We start from the raw sequence: 15,924 nt of genomic DNA, 5'->3' as shown, positions 1-15,924 counted from the left end.
TGCCTGGCGCTCAGCCCCCGACACGCTCAGGGCCCAGAGCCTCCGAGGCGCGGCGGGAGCTCGGCTGGTGCTGGCCGGCCGCTCCGAGGGCTCCCGCGGCCCGAGGTCGCCCGTGATCGGAGTTCTCCCGCCGCCCGAGACCTCCCTCTGGCCGCGGTCTCCAGCGCCCCGAGATCTCCGGGGCGGGCCGGGGTCTCCGCCCCCACCATGCGGCCGAGGAGGTGAGTGTGTGCGCGGCCGCACCTTGTAGGTCGCGGGACGGAGCGGAGGCGCGGCGCCGGGGAGCGAAGTTCTAGCCGGGGACCGGTCGCCTGGCGGGACAGCGGAGGCGGGGCGGCCTCGAGCTGGGCCGCGGTAGGTGCGGTTACGTGCGGGCGGGAGGGCGGCGAAGGACGGTGGCCTTGCGCGGGTGTGTGCTCGGGCCGGGTCCCCGCCGCGGGAGGGATAGCGGAGAGCTGAGAAGACGCAGCGACTCACGCTCACTTCCCTCCTCGCCCTCCCCTGTCCCAGCGGTTACCCAGAGGAAAGAAGGGCGTGACCGCGCTGTGCCAAAGTCACTCGTTTACCTCCAATGCGGGTTGATGCCCACCGCCCCCGAAGCATGGGTTCCCCCCACTACCCGCCCCCTTCTCCCAACACCCCCGCCCTTTTGGCCAAAACGCTGCCTTCAGGGAAGTCTTAGGGTAGGCAGCCTGTGTCCCACTTGATGAGCTGGTGCGGTACACCATCCTCAGGCGCCCCACCACACAACCCAGAAGCTCCCTCCCTCCCGTCGGTCCCACCACCTAGTCTCCCCAGTTAGAAATGCAGGTAAAGATTATTCCTTCAAGAAAGGAAAGTAAAAGTACTGGGATGTCACAGCCACCAGCCGCCACGCCCCTGAGCAGGTGGCCGTGTGTGTGCTTTCTCCTATCTGACCCAGGGAGCTGTGGGCTGGGGCAGGGGCAGGGAGGTGACAGGTGAGGCAGGGGGCACAGCTGGGGTGTGCAGGGTGCAGAGGCTCCCAGGAAGGTGCTGGAAGCCTGGGAGCGCTGAGACACATCTGCTGGCCCTCAAGGCTGAGCTGCCCACTGGCTGGGGTGGAGCGACCAGATCTGGTTCCAGATTGACCATGTTCCTTCAGAAGGTTGTCCTGGGGCTGCTCTGACCTTGCCTGGAGGCAAGCATCTTACATCCTCTGTCTCTCAAATTTCAAATGCCAAGAAAGTGGGGTTTTTTTCTGATTTTATACAGTTTCTTGGACCCCATCCCTGCGAAAACACACTACTAAGGGTCTGGTGACCCCTCTCGATACCCTTTATCACACTCTCAAAATTGCTCTGAGGGGCGTTCTGTTAACACAGAGCTGGTCCCTGGCAGGGGCTTGCCGTGCTGGGCAGGGAGGCTGTGGTCCTGGCTCCTCTCCCTGAGTTCCTGGCTGCCCCAGGGGGATGGGCTGATGGGCTGGCTGGTTGCGGATGTATTCTCATTTGGAGGATGTGTGTAACCGGCTCTCACCTAGTCTGGAAGAAGCGGGACTCACCTGGCTTTCTGGTTGTCTCTTCCCAGTCCTGGACTGCTCCTGCTGCTGCTCTGGGGCCTGCAAGCTGGTAAGTGCAGGAGGTGCTCTTGGGGAGGCTTCCAAGCCCTTCAGGGCTGAGCAGTAGGACCGGGGGCAGAGGCAGGTGTCACTGGGGCCCTCCCCACAGGACTGCCTGCTTTTCCAGGGGTCCTTATGAGAAGCTGGACCCCTAAGCCTGGGGTAATGTGTGGGACTGACAGCCACTAAGGGGAGTGCTCCACCAGCCCCCAAGGTTTTGTTTTGTTTCATGTTTGGGGCAGGCACAGTGCAGTTCCCGCCAAGTGTTTCAGAACCTCCACTTCCCAGAGGAGCCGGGAGCTGGGCTTCCTGTTTCCTGCAGCCCCCGTGCTCCCCAAAGCCACCAGCATCCAGGAGAGCACGAAACGGGGTGCAGCACCACAGTGGAGACCGAGGCCTTGTCCGGCCTTCCAGCCCACAGAGGAACGGGTCAGGGCACATGGCCACTTTCCCTGCTGGCATTCCTACGGTTGGAACACCCCAGAGCCTCGCTGGGCCTTCACTGATGGAGCACGAGCAGCATCACAGTGATGTTGAGAAGCTGATGCTTTCTTTCAAAATGTCTAAATTTTTTTTTAAACCGTTTTATTTTGAATTCGTTGTAAAATCCCAAGAAGTAGCAGAAACCGTGAGGAGCAGTCCTGGTGCCCAAGGGCCTGATCCTCCCAAGGCTGGCCTCCTGCGTGATCATGGAAAACTAGCCCTGGGCCTCCATTGGAGCAGTTCACCGCCAGGGTCCGAACGTTTAAAATACTTTGGCTTCCCTATGTGCATCTTATTAACACATTCCTTTCATACTGACATGAGTCACAATTGGAGTTTGAGTCTTGCAACCCAGCAGCTCCCCCCCTGCCCCCCATAGGGTGACCTCAAAGTTGGGGGTCAGGTGTGGAAGATGACTTCTGTTCTCTGTGGGTGGTTGCAGAGAGTCAAGAAGAAGTCCGGGCGATGGTGGGCAGTGATGTCCGGCTCCGCTGCGTTTACCCTGAAGGAAACAGCTTCGATTTAAACGACCTTTACGTTTACTGGCAAATCAGCGTGGCTGGCAAAGGGAATGCCGACTCCGTGGTGACCTACTACCTGTCTGGGAACAGCTCTGCCGACTATGGCAACAACCAATACAAGGACCGGGCTCGGCTGTCCTTGGACAGCATGAAGCGGGGCGACTTCTCTCTGCACCTGCGCAACGTCACCCCCCAGGACGAGCAGAAGTTCAACTGCCTGGTGTTTCGGAAATCCTTGGAATTAAAAAAGATTTTGGAAGTTGCGGTCATGTTGCACGTGGCAGGTAAAACAGGAAGCTGCCGAGCTGATTTCATCCCAGCCTTATGTCCAGGAAGAAGTGTCATTGAGACCCGTTTCCTGTGGCTCTTTCACCTGTGTGTTCCCTTAAAGAAAACCCCAATCCCTCTGTGGTCTGGTGTTTAACTGTGTGTACAGCTGAGGGGAGCAAAGATCATTCAACTCCTGAGACTGTTTTCCAGTATCTGAGGCTGCCTGCTTCCATACAGGAGCTCCCCATCTTGCTGTCTTTGCCTTGAACTCTCCAGCTCAACCCAATCTAGACTCTTTTACCTTATTCATTTATTTTATTTTTGGCTGCACTGGGTCAGCATTGCTGCATGCTAGCTTTCTGTAGTTGTGGCAAACAGAGGGTACTTTCTAGTTGTGGTGGGCGGCTTCTCATTGTGGTGGTTTCTCTTGTGGAGCACGAGTTCTGCAGCTCAGTGGTGGGCTCAGTAGTTGAGGCTCCAAGCTCCAGAGCACAGGCTTAGTAGCTGTGGTTCCCAGGCTAAGTTGCTGTGCAGCATGTGGGATCCTCTGATCAGGGATGGAACCTGTGTCTCCTGGAATGGCAGGCAGATTCTTTACCACTGAGCCGCCAAGGAAGCCCCCACACTAGGTTTTTTGATGAAATAAGAAACCAGTGCTGTAAGGCACTAAATGAGGTCAGGAGAGTCAGAAAATGAAAGCCTCTCCAGCAGGCTGCTTGGGGCATCATTCAGTGGACACAGGGGATCGCCAGCTGTCCACCTCACTAGACTCAAATGAGGCCAGCCCCATTGGGGTGGGAAGTGGGCACCGGTCACTGCTCACCAGACTCAGTAGCCCCCTTATTGACTTGGGGGGTGGCTCTTGGGCAGAACGGAGCCTGTGCTGCTGACGAGACCACAGTTTTGGTCCTGCCCCTGCTCCAGCTCAATGGCTGCCTCCCCCCTGCTGTGGCCCTTGGCATGTGTCCCCCTTTTTCTGACCTTCGGGACCTGGCACCCCTCAGCCCATTTCTCTCCCTGCAGCAAACTACAGCATGCCCGTGGTCAGTGGCCCATCCCAGGACGAGGAGCTCACCTTCACGTGCACATCCACCAACGGCTACCCGCGGCCAAATGTGTACTGGATCAACAAGACGGACAACAGCGTGCTGGACGGCGCCCTGCAGAACAGCACGGTGTCCCTGAACGCTCGGGGCCTGTATGATGTGGTCAGTGTTCTGAGGATCGGGCGAACCCCCCACGTCAACGTGGGCTGCTGCATTGAGAACGTGCTGCTGCACCAGAACCTGACAAGCGGCCAGACAGGTGAGGCCCCAGGGGACCCCATGGGGCTCATGCTGACCCCACCCCAAGGCCAGGCCGGGGGAGACTGGGCAGCGCATCAGAGGTAGGGCGGGGAGGGGGGCTGAGAGTGTCACCATGCTGAGGGCAGGAGCTGGCTGGTGCTCGGGGTCAGTTTTGGTGACCCATTTCACAGACGGGAACTGAGGCTCTGAAAATCTCAGAAGCCACAGAATGAGACAGCAGCAGCACTGGGATGGAAGCCCTGTCCAGCATGGCCCCCTCCCACACTCTTTGGACGTGTGCCCCCTAAGAAGCCAGAACAACTCCTGCACCAGGGGGTCCGGCTGGGCCCAGCCACCGCCCAAGGTCCCTCGTGGAAGGGTGCAGGCGGGTGACTCCTTCGTAGAAGCCATAGGCTCTCTGGGTCTGTGTGTCTCTGTCAGCAGTGTTGAGATGCTGGGGAAAGAGGGTGGGAGCTGGGGGATGCAGTCCAGGCCTGCCTGGTACTGGGAAGCACCCTGGCTGCTGGGAATGTCTGGCCCGGGCATTCTCCTGGAATACATGTGCAGCCCTGTGACTCAGCGGTCACGGTCCTCTGGCTGCACCAAAGGCCTTCTCTGACTCTGCGTCCCAGCAGGACAGTTGGAGGCAGGGGAGGGGGGATGGGAGGAGAGCAGGAGGGTCTCCTGGGGACGTGGTCTCAGCCTGGCTGCTCTGGGGAACAACTGGGAACTCCTGTCCCCCTCACTGCATGCCCACACTCTCTGAATCAGCACCTCTGGGCTGACTGGGCGTCAGGATGTGTTGAAAAGCTTCTGTGTGGTTCTAAGGCACATGGAGGGCCTCACCACTGTCTGGTTTGTAGCTTCTCCAGGTTTGGGGCAACACGGGGCACTTGTCACAAGCTACCTGGGGAGGGTGTTGCTTGTCTGCCCATGAGAACTGCTCTCCAAGAGGCACCATGGTGGGACACTGGGACAGGGGGCTGGCCCCCTCGTGCACTTCCAGCAGATTTGGAGTGGTGCAGCCACCGTGGAAAACAGTCTGCTGGTTCCTTAAGAAGCTAAACACGGGATCAGCACGTGACCTAGCAGTTCTACACACCTGGGTGTGTGGCCAAGAGCTCTGGAAATGAGACTTAGACAAATACTTATAAGTGAATGTTCACAGCAGCTTATTCACAGTAACCAAAAGGTGGGGACACCCAAGAGTCCATAGGTGGACAAAGGAGTGAGCACAGAGTGTCCATCCACAAGGTATAGCATCACTCAGCCACGAAAAGGAGCGAAGCTCTGAGCATGCTACAGTGTGGATGAGGCATGCAAAGGATGCTCAGTGGGAGAAGCCAGACATAATAGTCCTCATAGTGTATGACTCCACTGATACAAAATGTCCAGAATAGGTAAACCCAAACAGACAGGAAGTAGATTAGAATTTACCAGGGGCTGGGGGAGGGAAGGGCTTCCCAGGTGGTGCAGTGGTAATGCAGGAGACCCAGAAGACTTGGGTTTGATCCCTGGGTTGGGAAGATCCCTTGGAGAAGGGAATGGCAACCCACTTCAGTTGTATTCTTGCCTGGAGAATTTCATGGACAGAGGAGCCTGCAGGCTATAGTCCATGGGGTTGCAAAAAGTCAGACACGACTTAGTGACTGAACACGCACTCATGCCCAGGGGAGGGGGTGGGGAAAGTTCTGGAATCAGATAACAGTCATGGCTGCATGAACTTGTAAATTAGTAAACACCACTGAATGGTTATAAAATGGTTAATTTTATGTTATGTGAATTTCACCACTTTTTTTTTAAAGCTAGCAATTAAGCTAGAAAGAATTAAAGTTTAAAAAGCCAGGAAGACTATACTTTCCTCCACGCCATCCCCAGGTATGAACCTCTCGGAAGCGCTGGGTTTACAGGTCTCACAGGTGGGCTGAGGAGAAGGGCTGTCTCAAGAAGAGATGAAGACTCATCTGAAAGAGGAAACCTTTGTCTCCATCAGCTTTATAGCTTAAAAACCACAAAGTGCCTCTAGGAAGTCTTGTTGCATCAGTGCTTCCCTTAGCTCCCAGTCCTTCAGGATAAAAAACCTTCTTTTCCTCCCAGTCTGTAAGCCCTGCGTGATTTTCCTCTCCTGCAGAAATGTTCTCAGGAACCAAGGACAGCATCACAGAGGACCCAGCTGATGGCAGCCACGGCGGGGAACATTGGCCAGTTCTTAGTGTCGTTGTGCTGGTTGTGATCGTGGCCCTGGCTCTGGCCACAGGCTGGCTGTGCAGGAGCAAGTGTCCGCCCAGAAGCTACACAGGTATGGGGACGCCTGTACTGTGGACAGCGCACGTTTGTGTTGTTGGGGTGTGGGGCCGCCTTTCCCAAGATGTTTATGAACTCCTAGAGATGTCACTTTCACGGGTCACGCAGATTAACCACGCTAACGAGCGTGAGCTTGGTAGCCGAAGCACGCTCCTGGGTGTGATCTCAGCCTCCGAGATCCTGACACTGCCCGCTCCCAAAGGGAAGGCCAGTCTCCTGGGTTTGGGGAGGATAGCGGACTCTACTAATGTAGAGGTCAGGTCGCAGTGCCTCTGTGGAGGCTGAGCTGCCTTCCAGTCCCTTCAAGGCCTTTTGTCCAGTTCTGGCAAAACTCAGACAGATACAGAAAGTCTGGGGTTTGACTACATAAAACGAAGAAGCAGAGCTCACAGTGGGAGCAGGAAAGCCAAGAGTGTGGACACTGGAAGCACCCAGGGGTCAGCAAGAGGGGCTGAGGGCTGGCCTGGGCCCAGCACAGTCTCCCCAGGGCAGCCTGGAGGTGGAGGTCAGTGGGCATCCCCAAAGGTCCTATTAACTGAGTCAGGACCCGCCAGGACCCCCCGGACAGCGAGGAAGGGGAGCGCAGCTGGACTCAGGACCCAGCTCATGGTGGGAGGCCCACCTGACGAGGGGGGTTTCCACCTGTGACCCTGGGGTGTCCCCGTGGCTGCTAGCTTCCACCTCCTAAAGACATCGCCCGGCGCCCTGGAACCCAGGCTGTGAAAGCCCTCAAGCCTCTCCAGGTGCTTCCCACCTGACCTCCTACAAAGTCTCATCCTGGGACTCAGGGTGGCCTGAGGAGCCTCTCACCCGAGCAGGAAGTCGGAGGGTCGAGTGGGGTGCTACTGAGCATGGGGCCCCCGGGGTCTTCAGAGAGGCCTTGCTTCACTACCCCACCCTGAGCATTTATGATTAATTCCTGCAGATGCCCAGGTTGCAAGGCCGGAGCTGGCGCTCGCAGGTGAGTTTGCCGGGAGGGAAGGAGAAGCGTGGAAGAAGTTCGAGTCACGCAGGCAGGGTGGCTGGGTGCTTGGCAGTCTGCACGAGCGTGGCTCGATGACCAGGAAATAGGTGCTTCCCCTGCACAGCTGGTGAAACCCTGAGTGGAGGCCTTCCCTACTGGCATGCTACCCTGTCCTCTGCTGACTCTGGTATTTTCCAAATGTTCGCAGAAGCAGAGAGCCTGGAGCATGATGCCCCCCACCACCCTGTCTCTGTTCCCCTGGTCTCCCTCCATCACAGCCCTCGGGGTGGGGCTCTCCAGCGAGTCCAGACCCTTTGTGCAGACAAGCACCTCACAGTTCCTATGCAAACGTCATATGATTCCCGCCCCGCTCTGGGAAAGTATCGCACACAGGGCCTTTGGTTTCAGTCTCCCAGTGGCAGGTGCCTCGGGCTGCCAGGGCATTTGGGGTCCTGCCAGCCGGCCCCATGCCTGAAGCCAGTGGCCTCACCTCTCTGAAGCCCGTTCCCCCTGCCCCACCACCCTTGAGAAGGGTTGTCAGGGGAGGGTGAGCATGACCCACACAACGTGCCTGCCCACCTGTTCACCCAGGTGATTCCCGGCCCACGGCTGCCTGGTGCCGCAGCAGATTCACTCCCGAGGCCTGTCCCCGAGGCCCATCCTGGAGAATGTGGGACACAGCTTGCTAAGGAATCCCGGCCCACAGACCTGAGAGTCCAGTGTGCACTGCCTGCAGGCGTTCTCAACCCTGTTTTCACTGTGCTGGGCCCTGAGAAGACCAGTCTCTGCCACTGAAATGAGAATGAGGGGACTCCATGCTTACGCCCTCTCCCCTCTTTCCTTCCAAGAGCACGTGTGATGAGGGACCTCCCAGGATGAGGCCAGGGCTCCCAGGAGATGCCGCCAGCTGGGATGTCAGATGGCAGCTTGAGAACTGACTCGGACAGGCCGGGCAGAGGGGACCATCTGTGCCAGAAGCTCGGGGCTGCACGGACACTGGCCTCCTGGCATCGGGGGGACATGAAAGGCACCCGTGGAAGAACCACGCTGATCCCGGGAACATGTGCCAGCTGCTACCCTGATCCCAATGAACTTTTCAAAAGTTTGGCATGGTGGCTCCCCGGGGCTACACATGCCCCCAAGTAGGTGGGCCCCCACCTTTGCCGCCAAACGCAGAACAAAAGAAGGGCTGTGATAGCTCCTTCCTGCCACCAGCCTCGGACCCCACCTGCTGTGGGATGAACTCCTGAGGCCAGAGGAAGAATGTCTGGCTCAGGAAGAGGTGTGAGGGTGCCCTCTCTTCTGGATGACTCGCGTGTCCTGAAGCACAAATAGGAAACACTGGAAAGCTCCCCGCACTCACGTCTCTCCAGGATGCTCACTGGGAGGAAAACTCGACCTCCTTTGTTTTGGTCAGAAGCTAGGTTTCCCTCCTCAAAAGCACGTGGAATTTTAGGAGAAGCTCTGTGCTGGGTGGAGCAGCTGGACACAGCAGCCCAGGGCTTGGACTCTGCTGCAGGGGACATGTGGGTGGGTCCGGGACAAGCATTTCCAGTGGACACCAGTGTGGACAGGTGACCATCATGGTCCTTCACAGTGGGGCCATGAGTGGACAGAGGATGACCTCCCAGCCACAGCAGCTTTTCTTCAAACACGGCAGACATTCCCTCAAATCTCGCTGGGCAGTCCCTGCCAGCCCCACACCACTGCCTGTGCCCCCACCTGCCTCCCCCGAGGACCTGCAGGGTCATGACAGCAACCTTGCCTCACCCAGGGGGTCCCCGGAGCCCACCAGGCCCGCTGGGTGACTGGAGTGGAGCAGTGGCCAAGTCCGGGGGCAGGTGACCCGATGCCCTGCCCCGGCCCAGGTGGTTTCCACATTAATTCCCGGGTTGCATCCAGCAGTTCAGTGTTCCCAGCAGGTTCTATGACAGTCTGCCAGGTCGCCTGGTGGGCGCCCCCCCAACAGGAAACAGGCCTGTTGCCCTGTGGTCATTCAGCACCCACGGGCATGTGAGACCTGCACCTCCCAGGCCCAGACCGCAGCAAACTCAACAAGGTGGCTTGGCATGGATCCTGAGCCAACAGTGTTTCAAGAATCCTGTGTGTGTTTGTACCAAAAGCCCTCAGATGGCCTGTATATGAGTGTGACGTGGGATCCACACAGACTTTTAATGTGAAAGCATTAGAAGACATGTGTGGTTCCTCAGAGAATGACAGAAAGGTGACTCATGGCATCTCAAGCAAGAAGCCCGAGCGGCAGGCGGGGGTGGACAGGTGGGAGCAGCCAAGGGGATATGGGCAGGTGGGCGGGGCCCGTCCCCAGTGACTGTGATGTGACGCCAGGACAGGTACCCAGAAGGGCTGCTCCGCAACCCTGCCAGAGGTCCAGCCTGCAGACCCTGAGCAGCCCCTGGTAGAGGAGCGGGGGGGAGGGGGGACGCGTCTCAGCCTGGCAGGATGGCGCAACTACAGGGGGACAGAGTCTGGTTCCAGCTTTTCAATCAGAAGCAGTTTCCTTCTCGGGGGAGCGGCAGGGCTGGCTCTCCGGCTCAGGCCCCCTTGACACCCTGGCCTGGGAGGCCCCCTAGGAGCTCTCTCCCACTTGCTTGTGGGCTCTGCCTTGGCCCTGGCCTTCCTGAAGTTGAGGCCACACCCTCCAGGATCCGTGCCAGAGTCATCATCTTCCTGCTGGGCCCTGACCAACCCTCCTGGCTGCCTCCGGGTCTCTGGGGCCACAGCAGTGCCCACTCTGTCCAGCTCACACAGGTCACCCCCAGCCAGTTCACCCTGGGGCCTCTGCTTGCGTCTCATGCTGTGTTATGGATGGCATGTGAGTGCCGAGTTTTGACATTTTTGGAAGACTGGTTCCAGAGAATATAAGCTATTGGCATGTCTGGGTCCAGCCACTGTGGTCAGCATGCAGACCAACTCAGTCCACTTGGCCAGTCCTGACTGTGATGGGGGACCTGGCCCCTGCCCCTCCAGAGTGGCCCTATCTCCCGGGGGACATGGGTCAGTGTGGAGGCATTTGGTCACTCTTGGGGGTTCCTACTGACAGTGGGTGGGACACTTCTCAACGTCCCACACAGATGGGGTGCTCCCCGGAGGGCAGGGCAGCAGAGCTGCTGTCCTCCCCACCTACATGGGGTACAGGAGAGGTGACTCACGGTTCACCGGGGAACATTCCAGGTCAGGGGCAGAGCACGAGTCCAGGGTGCTGGCATTGCCGTGGGTGGAGGCCACAGGCTGCAGGAGTCTGGTCTCTGGGAGCCTGTGGCCCCTGCCCCCTCTGCCCGGCACACAAAGGGTGTGCAGTGAACACCTGTCAGGGAGGTGGAGCCCTCTGGCAGGTGGAGGCTTGTTGAGAGGGCAGGGGGCAAAAGGGAAGCCGGGTGACCAGCACGCCCCAGTTCCCCTTCCTACAAGTCAGGCAGCTGGAGCCCGGTTCTGCCTCCCCTGGCCCTGCAGTTCGGATGCTCCCCGTGACTGCAACCCCCACCCTGAGGAGGGCAGCCATGGCATTGGAGACCCTCAGGAGAGGGCCGCCCTGCCAGTGCCCGTGAGGGCCCGTGCTGTGATGCTGGTTGCTGGTTGAGCCGGAAGCCGGCAGGAGGGTCAGGACAGTGCCTGGGCTGAGCAGGCATATCCTGTCTGCATCTCCTTCCAAGCCCGGCTTCTCAGAAAGAGGCCATTTCCAGGCAGAAGGCACTGACCTGGGACCATTCTGTCCTGTGTGACTGACACCCCACCCCCACACCAGCCCAGCCCAAAGATGGTCTGGGGCTGGAGGGAGCAGTCTTACCCCCAACGTGGCCTGCCCTGTGCTCCCCACCCTCGTCAGGCCCACCGGCCACCGCTCCCCACCCGTCTGCTGCATTCCCCTATGTTCTCCAGCCCTGACTCAGCACTCCCTCCCCCACAATCCCCAGCTGCCCAGGGCTCCTTCCTGACTTCCCAGTCCCCTGGGAAGAGCCTCCTTCGTTACTAGTAAACACATCATACTTTCCTCAAATCCATGTTGATCCTGCCGTCATCAGCGAGAAGTGAGAAGCTGTGCTTTTGTCACAGGGGCAGAATAGGGCAGCTCCAGGGGGGTGAGGGTGTGGGGAAGGCTGGACCTTGTCCAGGATCTTTAATGTCAGGAATTCACAAGCTTGTCTCAGTGACCCCTGGGCTCAGCCTGAGCTCCGGGGAGGGAGCTTCTGCCACTGCTGCTGTTGGGAGGGCACAGTGCACACTTCTGGGGTGTGTGTGTGGGGGGCTTGGGTCCCCGCGAGACCCCCATGAACATGCCCCAATGCCCAGGAGCTGCGCAGGCCCTGGCCAGCCACCCTGTGTCAGGAGCAGAACTACAGCCACACCACCTTCGAAGTCTCCTAAGGACCCGGGATAGGTCTGGGTCTTGGGGGTGTGACCCTGAGGGCAGGGTGTGCCTCGGGCAGGAACTGGCCAGGATCCTCCTTCCCTCCCCTGCTCCTCACCATGCTCCCGTCCCCAGGCCCTCACAGTGTCCTGGGGCCCTTTCCCCCGCCCCCACCCCTGCCCCCGCCCCCTGAGTGTGATTCATCCCCAGGTTGCATGTGCCCGAGGCTGCTGGGAGTGGGCTGACCAGGAAGGGGGGGCACTGCCACACTAGGGCCCAGGCTGGGGGAGGGAGTGGTCTCCCCAAGGCAGGGGTCTGCGATCAGAGAGGCAGGGGAGGACTCAGGGCACAGCCGGTCCACAGAAGGAGAGGGTCTGGAGAGCACGGCTGTGCATGTGTGGTTCAGGTACCCTGTGCACTTCCCCACGGGCTCCCAGCAGATCCAAGGTGGGACCCCTCACCCAAACCCAGAAAGTGACACTGAGGTTTGGCTAAAATGCAGCCTGAGAGGGCTGCTGGGCCCAGACCCAGGGGCCCCGACAGGCAGGACCTCTGTGCGGGGTCTGCCTCCTCTGGTGCGAGGGTGGCGGGACTCACCCAAGCTGTGAGGCAGCGAGCTCCCGCGAGGGGCCCCGGGCATCTTGAACAGCAGACATCCACTTTCTCTGGGTCTAGAGGCCAGAGTCCAAGATGAAGGTGTGGGCAGGACTGGTTCCCTGACCTCTCTGTGTCTCCCGCAGCTTCCAGAGCCTGCAGGTGACCCCTGGCACAGCCCACAACCCTGTCTCTGGCGCTGTCCTCTCCTTACATGGACATGGGTCACTGCATTAAGGGCCACCCTACCCAGGGTGACCCCATCTTCACTAGTGGCATCAGCTGAGACCGTTTCCCAGTGAGGTTCCCTGACATTAATTTGGGGGACTCTGTGCGACTCCAGGGAAGATCCCCTGGGGGAAGGTATGGCAACCCTCTCTAGTATTCTTGCCTGAAATGTCCCATGGACAGAGGAGCCTGATGGGCTACAGTCCGTGGGGTCACAGAGTCGGACACCACTGAGGCAACTTTGCATTTCCAAGCAACTCACTACAGCTCTCAGGAGGAGGAGACAGAAAGATGGAGCAGTGGGGAGGGGACACTAGGGGGGCTGGGAGAGGGCAGAGAATGGGCAGAGGGGAGGGCTGAGGTCCCACCCAGTGGCCGCCACCCTTTCCCCCTGTGATGGCTGCACCTGGTACAGCCTTCTTCACGCCTCCCCTGCAAGGAGCACCTGCAGGAGCTGGGCCCAGTGGGTGAACAGTGGCCCCCACTCTTGTGCCAGTTGGAGTTCTGTCCCTGCAGGAGCACCTCGTGTGGTGTCACGGGGGCCCGCAAGTCCCTCTGCAGGGCACAGGCCCTGGTGCCCCGTGTCCTCCTCGTCATGATCCCTGTCCTAGCCAGTGTCAAGCCCTGGACCTCAGGTCCACCTGCAGTCAGCACCGAGCCCACAGGGCAGCTAAAGAGGCCATGCAGCCTGGGGAGGGACAGGCACCCACCTTGCTCTGGGCCTTCCCTGGGACCCATGCCCCCTGCCCGCTGGGTCAGAGCCCTTCGGGAGTGTGGGCAGCACCCTTCCCCAAGTACATGCACTCAGACATGGCCCTGCTATGAGGGATGCTGGGAATTAGAGCCTTGGGTCTCAGGACACCACGCGGACTGGGTCAAGGCTGGAAGCCAGGCCAGCAAGGGGGTCCTTGGGAGGAGAAGGAGCTGACCCTGGAGGAGGGACAGGACAGACGCAGCTGTGGCCAAGGCTGCAGGGGAGGGGCCGTGAGAGTGACAGGGCTCAGGCTCAGGAGGACGAGGTCCAGCAGATCCCATTTAACCCTGAATGTCAGGCACCACCTCCTCACTGTCTCCCACCCCTCCCCGCTTGGCCAGGCCCAGGGTCACTGCAGACCACCCACTGTACAAGGCCTGGTGCCCAGGGAGGCCAGCCCCTATGCTGACTCAAGTGGAAACGCCAGCATAGGAATTTTCACTCCAGATGCCAAATCCAAGAGACTTCACAGCCACACTTCAGTTTTTTAAGGTAAAAATTACTTTAAAAATAAAAACCAAAACCACTTCCTAAAAAACAGGAGTGAATGGGAAATGCCAAGCCTGGACTCTAACCAAGTTCAGTTGCTCAATCGTGTCTGACTCTCTGCGACCCCATGGACTGCAGCACGCCAGGCTTCCTTGTCCATCACCAACTCCTGGAGCTAGGGTTTTTCAGCTTGCTCCTTGGAAGAAAACCTATGACCAACATAGACAGCATATTAAAAAGCAGAGACATTACTTTGCCAACAAAGTTCTGTCTAGTCAAAGCTATGGTTTTTCCAGTAGTCATGTATGGATGTGAGAGTTGGACCATAAAGAAAGCTGAGCACTGAAGAATTGATGCTTTTGAACTGTGGTGTTGGAGAAGACTTTTGAGAGTCCCTTGGACTGCAAGAAAATGAAACCAGTCAGTCCTAAAGGAAATCAGTCCTGAATATTCATTGGAAGGACTCTAACCAAATGTCCACTCAACTGTGAGTGAAGCATGGTGGGGTTGGGGGTGGGGTAGGGGGAGGAGGCACAGCTAGCATCCAGGAGAGGCCGACCTCACAGCACACCTGGGGCTGGTGTGTCCAGACCCGGACGACGTGGGGGACCCCCGCCCTCACCAACTGCTCGAGAACCGCTCCCGCAGGGCTGGGACAGCCTGGCGTGGCACAGGACAGAGCACTGCAGGGCCAGCGCACAGGAAGACACAGGTCCCGATGGCTCAGCCCGCCCGGGCCCCTCGCACCTGAGTCGCCAGGGACTTTCCACCTCTGCCCTCAACCACTGCACCCGCAGAGCTGTGTGCACGGAGGCGTGAAGCACCTGGCCCACAGAGCCGTTTTCCGTTTATACCCATGTCTGAGAGCATCCTCTTAGAACCTTCTACTTTAGGTAACTGATTGGGTTCCCTGTTTATCTTCCAATGAAACCTCCACATTAGAAAATGAAACTTCATTCCTGGGAGTCTAAGCAGAATCCCCCACCCCCGCCCCACTCCATTTGGGAAGGAAGAGGCTTCATGTCACCAAGTGGATTTCGTGGATGGATCCCCAGGGGTTGAAGGAGATTGGGGGGTTGGGCTGGCCAGGGTCAGGGGCTTATGATGGGAAAACCTGAAGTTTAGCTTTGGAGGACAGTAAAATCTCCCCAGCTTTCAAGGGCTATTTATAAACCTTTATTTAATGATGGGATAAACCCGGGAATCCCTCACCTTCTATAATAAAATACAGCCAAAAGTAGAACTGTGACAAAGGGCACGGAAAAAGCTGTCAACTACAAGGACCCAGATCTGGAGAGGGCTCCTGGCTGTAGATGAGAGGCCCACGGTCGGGGGCACTCCACAGCCAGAGGGAAGCCCCAGGGCAGAAGGACACCCTAGGTCAGAGGGGACCCACCAGGCACTGAGGAGGGGGTGACTCTGGACACAGCATCAGAATGAGTGACTGTGACTTCAGCAGGACGTTCCTGGAAGGACTCTGGAGCAGCTGCTCACCGGTGCCCTGGCCTGACAGTGCATTTGCTGCTGTTCTTCTCGGGGACAGTGGTCCTGTCCATGGAGGGAGTGGGTGCCATGAGGGTGTCTGCTCCAGGCAGGGCCTGGGCGCTAGGGTTGACTGATGGGGGATCATGAGGGTAGCTCTGTACCCGCTTTAACTATCGGGCACACCTGCAGGAGCCAGAGGCATCCCTGATGACTGTGGGCCCACCGGCTGCGAGAATCGCAGTAAAGCTCAGCTGGGGTAGAGAGGTAGCAAAGAACTAGGTTAAGATCACCTCCCAAACTTCCTGTCTGCCTTTAGGGCCTAAAAAAGGAAGTGACACCAAGTCAGAAAGAAGCCTCTTACACTTGCAGGACTCCCGAAGCAAGCCTGGCACTCCTTCCAGAGCCAGGAGGACGGCGGTCCTGGTTCCCCCCAAGTGTGAGGGCAGCTAGGAGGCCATGGTGCCGACCTGGGGCTGAGACGGGTCGGCCAGGCCCCTCCCCAGGGGATGGCACCGTGCTCTGCCTCACCTCCACATCCTCCCCAACCCCTCCTCCCCCGCACCCCCCACCCCCACCCCCGGCTCTGTGAGGACCAAGGAGA

At 58.7% G+C, this 15,924-nt stretch overlaps 1 protein-coding gene across 5 annotated transcripts; it reads left to right on the top strand.

Annotated features, from left to right (window-relative positions):
• The first annotated feature begins 35 nt into the window (after positions 1-35).
• ICOSLG (inducible T cell costimulator ligand) lies at positions 36-9,497 on the top strand. Of its 5 annotated transcripts, none has more exons than XM_081570056.1 (7): positions 36-221; positions 1,549-1,589; positions 2,505-2,867; positions 3,877-4,158; positions 6,271-6,438; positions 7,369-7,404; positions 8,256-9,497. In XM_081570056.1, exons 1-7 carry the CDS (start codon positions 208-210, stop codon positions 8,264-8,266), a joined length of 915 nt encoding a protein of 304 aa, XP_081426182.1. In that variant the 5' UTR covers positions 36-207; the 3' UTR covers positions 8,267-9,497. The 5 variants fall into 5 exon arrangements, with proteins under 5 accessions (XP_081426182.1, XP_081426181.1, XP_081426184.1 ...); XM_081570055.1 differs by having other exon boundaries at positions 7,999-9,497; XM_081570058.1 differs by lacking the exon at positions 7,369-7,404.
• The last annotated feature ends 6,427 nt before the right edge of the window (positions 9,498-15,924 follow it).

This window comes from Giraffa tippelskirchi, chromosome 2, assembly GCF_054371585.1.
Source record: "Giraffa tippelskirchi isolate mGirTip1 chromosome 2, T2T-mGirTip1v1.2.pri, whole genome shotgun sequence".
NCBI classification, from domain to species: Eukaryota; Metazoa; Chordata; class Mammalia; order Artiodactyla; family Giraffidae; genus Giraffa; species Giraffa tippelskirchi.
The sequence above is the reverse complement of the archived record's forward strand: the minus strand, read 5'-3'. Positions and strand labels throughout refer to the sequence as shown.

Coding starts and splice junctions, on each gene's coding strand:
- ICOSLG (XM_081570055.1), top strand. Junction 4,159..6,270: donor CCTGACAAGCGGCCAGACAG/GTGAGGCCCCAG, acceptor CCTCTCCTGCAG/AAATGTTCTCAGGAACCAAG. Junction 7,405..7,998: donor GCCGGAGCTGGCGCTCGCAG/GTGAGTTTGCCG, acceptor CTGTTCACCCAG/GTGATTCCCGGCCCACGGCT.